The 7,408-nt window shown below is 40.5% G+C and overlaps 1 protein-coding gene across 3 annotated transcripts in view; it reads left to right on the forward strand.

Moving 5' to 3' along the window:
• The window catches only part of BTD (biotinidase), a 9,936-nt gene extending 2,774 nt beyond the window's left edge, over positions 1-7,162 (forward strand). For 2 of the 3 annotated variants that reach the window (XM_036401083.1, XM_036401075.2), the window contains exons 3-5: positions 1,574-1,808; positions 3,348-3,497; positions 4,822-7,162. In XM_036401083.1, coding sequence (XP_036256976.1) covers positions 1,578-1,808; positions 3,348-3,497; positions 4,822-6,012 — 1,572 coding nt within the window. In that variant the 5' untranslated portion in view covers positions 1,574-1,577 and the 3' untranslated portion in view covers positions 6,013-7,162. Of the gene's footprint in view, positions 1-1,155; positions 1,809-3,347; positions 3,498-4,821 lie in introns of those variants that run through there. The other variant, XM_036401092.1, reaches the window with a different exon arrangement.
• The last annotated feature ends 246 nt before the right edge of the window (positions 7,163-7,408 follow it).

Genomic DNA, 7,408 nt, shown 5'->3' on the forward strand with positions numbered 1-7,408 from the left:
AACAGCTAAGTTACTCCTTTACCCTTAGAAGTGTTACTATTACATGTTAAGTCCTTTTGGTTGAGCAAACAATTCTTCTGCCTACCATGGGCACCAAGGTTATAATTTTGCTGCCCTACATAATGCTTTTTCCATTTGCTCATTGTTAGGTACTAAACAGTTGGTGTTTAGGGAAAAAAAAAGCAGTATTGAGGATTGTTATTAGCTGCTTTTCATCCTGGAATTCAAGCAAAGAGCTATTTTCAGTTAACTTGCCGTGGACTTTCTTTTTTTAGGTACAAAACTACATTTAATAGAACATAAATAAGACTGTGAAAAGAATAAGACTGTGATTAGTTTAGAATTGATCTTTTTTTCCTGCTGAGCTTTAGAGAAGTCTCTTCATGCATGTGTCTGTCAGTCTTTATTTGCTTTGGAAAAATTCAGGGGGCTGTAGATCATAAAGACTGAAGGGCACTAAGAGTGTTTTGGAATTTTTTTTTTGGATACAAGTTCCCAGAGAGCAAATACAATTAAAAAGTCAGTAACTGAACTTAGAGCTATCAATATGTAGCACCAGTAATCTTTCCTACACCCTCTTTCAACTTCACTGATATTAGAGATTTAAGTGCTTAATGATACTAGTGACACTGTGATGACAAATACAGAATTCTCATGTTGTGAGAATAATTCTGAATGAAAAGCCATTTCTGTAGTCTTTCTGAAGTGTTGCACAATCAGTGACTGTGTCAGTCCTTGTTCTAAGTCTTTCCTAACTTGGGAAGTCAAAAGGTTACATGGGGAGCCCATATTCCAGAGTGCCCCAGTCTTCCAGACTCAACAATTCTTCATTTTTTCAAAGAAAAACTAACTAATGCAAATTAGATAGATTTTTCTGATTTATTTTTGTTACTATGAAAGCATTTTTAAACTTACTTATCTGCATTGTGTGGGAGGAATGCAGATCTGAAATGCACTCAACATTTTTATAAGTGTTCAAAAAAGCTGCACTGTAGGAGAAATATTTGCCTATTTCATATGTGGAGTTAAAATACAGTGAATTCTGAATCCATTAGGAGAGGCACTTTCATGATAGATGCAGAAATATTGTCTGGTGTAATTCTCTTGGCAATTATCTGTTTCAGTGTTGATAAAATAATTCCTATTTCTGCTTGACTGCTAAATACAGTCTCCAAGTAACTTTAGGAAATGCTACTTTTAAATACATCCCCCATCACTGAATGGGGGAGGAACTGCAAATTTGTGAGCTGCTTTAAACTTTTCTCAAAGATGTTTTGATATACGGTGAAATAATGTATAAATGTATGTTAATTATAAAGGGAAACCAAGCAAGGAGATCACTGGAACTACATATGAAGCTTAAATGCTTTTGAACAGGACACAGTTGTTCAAAGCACCAGTGTAGATGGATTTAAGGTTTAGAAACAACATGCACATGGTCATCCAGGAACTCGAAAGCACCACACTGCTGAGAGCCTCAGCAGTGTAAAAACCTAACTGTAAATTTAAATTGCTGGCATGATATTTTTCTCAAGCTCCCCCACCCCACCTGTCTGGGGTTTTTTCCCTCTAGATTTATGGCATTCACCATGGTGGCTCTGTGCTGGAGGCTGCCCATCTGCTTTCTCTTGTACCAAGTGGTCTCCGGACGAGTGCGGAGGGAGGGGCACTACGTGGCGGCCGTGTACGAGCACGAGTCCATCCTGAGCCCGGCCCCGGCGGTGCCGGTGGAGCGCCGCGCTGCGCTGGAGCTCATGGGCAGGAACCTCGACATCTATGAGCAGCAAGTGCTGGCTGCTGCCAGGCAGGTATGCCCAGCTCCAGGCAGCACTTGTGTGTGCCCTGGCTGTATGCTATTTGAAGATAATCTTTCACATCTGTGTTCCCAGGCAACTGAAGCCGTATTTATATCCACAGCTATGGTCTGGGTTCTCAGACGATCTGACCTGCCAGCAGCTCTGAAAAAGAAGCAGGCCAATTAGCATCCCGCCTGACTCAGGCTATTCCAGGCTTGGAAAAACACGCCCATTGTCATTTAGTATAGGGAAATTAATTTTCTATTTTGGTCTGAATACCTAGCTCCTTTCTGTTTTCTTAAATGGAAGGGTTTCCTTGAAAGTTTGTCTTGCTGGCAGCTGTCTTGGGTTGGTTTTATTCCAGTGCTCTCAATGGAAATTCCTGAATGTTTCTAAAAACTAAAGAAGTCAAATGCTTTGGAAATGAATGTTCTGCTTTTAACAGCTTTGTGGAACTAAAATTTTCCATTCCTTTCTCCTACCCACCATGGAACAGTTCTCAGTCTAAATATATTTAGAGGAGAGAGACTAGTATCGCCAGCTGTTCTTAGGCTCAGCCCTCTTTCCTCCCCTCCCAAGAAAACCCAGGCTGGTTCTAGTGACAGGAAGCAAGTGTTACTGGCCCTACACAGGGAAGAACTGACTTGTAATTTTCAGAGATCTGTTGTTCTGGGAGAGAATAATTACTATTTTTATATAATTTGAGAACATGATATTATTTTTTTTTGAGAAGTTCAGATGATTGGGCAGAAGCATAATACAATTTTTATGCAGCCCTGCACCCAAGACACAAAATTATCCCAGAGCTATCACATAGATAACACGTTTGAGCTGACTTTGAAAACAGGAAGTTGAGTGACTGGTGCTGTGTCTGATTTAAGAAGAATCCACCTCATTTTTAGGAACAATTCAGATCTCCCTGAATTTCAGGCAGAGCCTCTGGCATGGCTACATTTCTACCAGGCTGTGCTGCTCCCACAGTGAAGCTGTTTCTGAAATCAACACTCCCTGTCCAACCCTATATTATAATGGGATTTAGAGATGTCTCTTCATGCATGTGTCTGTCAGTCTGTATTCGCTTTGGAAAAATTCAGGGAGGTGTAGATCACCCAATACCCAATCAATTAGGTGATGCTGTACACTTTGACAATGTGTATCTGCAAATAGCATAATTCTGATAAAAAAATTAAGACAAGTTTTAACATCCTAAGTCTTTAACCTGAATGATGACATTCTCATAACTTGTGTGAAGGGAGGATACTTTTGGTAAGAAATTGGATGCAGTATGCTTTTATTTGCATGCCCTTAAAATTATGTCAAATGCATTATTTTTCAAGATAAAGGTATGCATCAGGTTAAACAAGTTTTTTTATACATATAGTTACACGCCTATTACATAGTTACACCTACTATGAAGCTGAAGAAAAGACATCTTCAATTATTGGCAAAACATAATTGGGTTATCCTTAACTTTCTTTAGCTCTTTTTACCCATGAGATCCCCCTTTTTCCTTTGCTTTGCCTACAAAACATGTCTTTGTTTTACATACAGGGGGCAGATATCATTGTTTTTCCTGAAGATGGAATCCATGGCTTCAACTTCACCAGAAGCTCCATTTACCCTTACCTGGATTTCATTCCGCATTCACACTCTGGGAAGTGGAATCCCTGCAGAGAGCCCTATTTGTACAATGACACAGAGGTAAATGTAGGGGTGATGCATGCAGGGGTGGGATAACTGAATGCTCCAATTGGGAAATAGTTCAAAGGGAAGTAAGCAAGAAGTTTAACAATTCCTAGTACCAGATTCTGTTTTCATGGATGCTCGAGCTCTGCTGCTCATTCTTAGCAGTGGAGGGTTTAGATCCATACATGCAAGGAGATCAGTTGTATATGAACCATCTGGATTTGTCATCTCCTCCTCCCCAACCTCTGAAATGGTAACTAGTCTCTTGTAAGATCCGTTCTGTGTGGTTTATAGTTTGAACAACATTGTTTTATATGCTTCCCTTTTGGTGCATTCTCATTACTTGGCTTTAATGACTTAATGACATCCCAGCATTCTGACTCAACAATCATTGTCAAATGATTAGCACAAGTAACAGGACTTACCTGCTAGAACGTAACAGAAGTCACAGCTTGGCACAGACCAAGCATGATTACATAAGATATGACCTGGATGTTACAAAAATAGTATTGTCACTGACTGTTCTGGACCTGAACTGAAAATAACCATGCTCAGTAAATACAGACTGCTGATTCTTCCAGTAATCAATATAATGAAAGAAATCATGCCTGTACCTAGTGAGCAGGATTTGTCTGGGAGCATGAATCGCAGTTGTAAACAATGATCTGTGTGAATCTTTGTTACCAATGGTCATGGCCAAGCAAGCAAGAACTTAGTTTGCCATTCAGATGCTGTTTGGAGATTGCAGTAATGTCAGTCTTTGGTACAACACTCTGTGTTATGGAAGAAATATTCCATTAATACTATGGTCTGCAGCGTTTTCTATTTCTTTGCTGTAATATATAGGGTTTATCCCTTTCCATCTCTGCTTCTCTAAATCGTAGGTAGTAATTGCTTTTTAAAAACTTATAGTAGAAACATCCAGGTGCAGATGATCATTTTTAGACATTTGCTGTTCTAAAGGCACACATAGATCAGTTGTGCTGCCTTGGCAAAGTTTTCAGTTGACATACAGTGTTTTAAAGCCATTGGTGCTCCTAAAAGTCACAAGTTTCTAAAAATTAACACCCTTGGAATAGATTTATTTACTTACTTACTTCTGAGGAAATACAACTTAGCCAATTTTTTTCAGAGATGTTTTAAAATAAACATCTGAAATTTTGCCTACAAAGCTACTGGCTCCAGTAGCTTTTGTCACAAAGTCATCAGTGCTTTTAAATTTTATGGATATGGTTAAACGTGTTCAATTTTGAATTTCCAAAATAATATTAAATAAGTGATAGAAAAACTTACTCCACCACATTGTCGCGCGCTCCCATTTGTCCATGCTGTGCTGCAGGTCGTTCAGCGCCTGAGCTGCATGGCCCTGCAGAACAAGATATTCCTCGTGGCCAACCTGGGCACCAAGCAGCCGTGCGAGCGCTGGGAGCCGCGGTGCCCGCCGGACGGGCGCTTCCAGTTCAACACCAACGTGGCGCTGGGCGCGGACGGCGCGCTGCTGGCCACCTACCGCAAACACAACCTGTACTTCGAGAGCGCCTTCGACACCCCTGCACAGCCAGACCATGCGCTCTTTGACACCCCTTTTGCTGGCAGGTTTGGCATGTTCACTTGCTTCGATATACTCTTTTATGAGCCTGCAGTGAGCCTCATCAGACAGTACAATTTGAAGCAAATTGTTTATCCAACTGCCTGGATGAACCAGCTCCCGCTTTTGTCTGCTGTAGAGTTCCAACAAGCTTTTTCAACAGCTTTCAATGTCAATATTTTAGCGGCCAACATCCACCACCCTACCTTGGGCATGACAGGGAGTGGCATATACACTCCAGTCAAATCATTCATCTACCACAACATGGAAAGTTACGGTGGCAAGCTCATAGTAGCAGAAATTCCTGTGATTACTGCAGATTATAAAACTAATTTAGAGAGTAATGAAAGATTTAGAGAGAACTTACATGACTCATGCAGGACTTCTACGAGCACCTCACTGGATGATGAAGTTTGCTTTAAGGAGCAAGAAGAGACTCCTGGCAGAGTATCTGAAAAAGGAGAAGGAAAGGAACAGTCACCTCCTTCCTTTTATGCAGAAATGATGTATGACAACTTCACTTTTGTTCCGTTATGGGGGGAAAAGGGAGAGCTCCAGGTTTGTGCCAATAGCCTTTGTTGTTACTTAAACTATCAGAAAGCTGTTCTAACTGATGAATTATATGCTTTGGGAGTTTTTGATGGGCTCCACACAGTGCATGGCACATACTATGTCCAGGCCTGTGCCTTGGTGAAGTGTGGGGGTCTCAGCTTTAGCACTTGTGGACAGGAGGTCACAGATGCCACTGCTCTGATAGATTTCCAACTATGGGGAAATATGAGCACCCCTTACATCTTTCCCTTGCTGCTGACATCTGGTATTACCTTGGACTTTGCTGATCACATGGGCTGGAAAAACAACCACTATTTCCTCAGCAAAAATAGAACATCTGCTGGCCTCCTGACAGCTGCTCTCTATGGACGATGGTATGAAAAGGACTAGCACAGATACTTGACTGAGTCAGAAAACAACTGCCCATATGTTCAGAGTCTGTATCTTAACAGAAATTGTTAAATATCCATATTTGCTAGAGGTTCAGGTGTGTTTGTCCCGTCACTGCCTGATTAGGTCCCACATTTGGAATAATGCCTGTAAGTCTGTACCCTGGTAGCTTATGTCCTACCAGGAGTGAAAAAACTGCCTTGCAAAGATAAAGGCTTGCTGTGATCTGGTGAGATGATTGGTACCAGAAAATAACACTTCTCACTTCAACTGAATCTGTTCCTTTTAATTTAATCCTTTGATTTTTGGGGGTCCTGGCTGGGAGTATGGAAATTATTAGAACGGAAAACTACTGCAATAAAAAAAACAAACAAAAGAAAGGGAAGGAAAACACAAATATTGTGCTTAACATGGACAGGATCATGTAAGTAGAGATACATGTAGCTTTTATGTGCTGAGGTTCTGATCTCTGGTTAGGATGCCATGATTGGTTTTTTTCTTAAGAGTCAAAAACTTCCAGCTGAAATCATTACCATGGACTGGCCACTCTGGTATCTGTAATCCTGTTACACATTTAACTGAATGTTACAGCTGTAAACATCTACAGAATAGCTAATCTGGGGAACAGGATATCAGTTACTGTGAAAACCTAGAATGCAGCAAGACACAATTCACAAGAAATTATGTTCAAAGAAAACATCAGCATTAAATGTCAGTGGCCATGTTATGTACTGTTTGAGTCCTTTAACTTCCCTGTTTGAAAGAGCAATCATTTTAAGACTGTTTTGACTTTAAGACATCTTACATGCTGTTCATGAATTTATTCAAGATGACTTATGAAAAGCACATAATAAGCTGTGGGACAGCAAGGATTTTGCATCAATGCTTCATGTGCCAGATGGCAGGTTTGTGCTGCTGAGTAAAACACACCATTTTTTTCCAGAGCAATAACTAGATTAAGTGCTATAGATGTTCTACTGTAATGAAGAAGCTGGGAAGAGAATATTCAAAGGTTATTAATTTGGGGTTACATTCAGACAAGTTAATGTATTCTCAAGCATTATAATTTTATGGGGTCTTATTGGCTATTATGACTTCATCTGGGTAATGGCTGTGAGTAATGCAATAAACACAACTGTTCTTTTGGTGAGTCCTTGTGTTCCAGCTGCTCTGTTACTGGGCTGAGGAGCAGAGCACAGGAGACAGAGAGCTCAGAGTCTCTCTTTGTTCTGGTGATCTGAGTTGGTTCAACCTGAAACCACCACAGCTACAAGGATGAGTCCTGAGAGGTGCTCAATCAGCTCCTGCTTCAAATGAGCTCACTTTCTGGTTTCAGAAAGCAAAACAACCAAAAAACTGCTCAATTTCTACCTCAGGGTTTCTTAGATATTTGCAC

This window comes from Molothrus ater, chromosome 1 (genome assembly GCF_012460135.2).
Source record: "Molothrus ater isolate BHLD 08-10-18 breed brown headed cowbird chromosome 1, BPBGC_Mater_1.1, whole genome shotgun sequence".
NCBI classification, from domain to species: Eukaryota; Metazoa; Chordata; class Aves; order Passeriformes; family Icteridae; genus Molothrus; species Molothrus ater.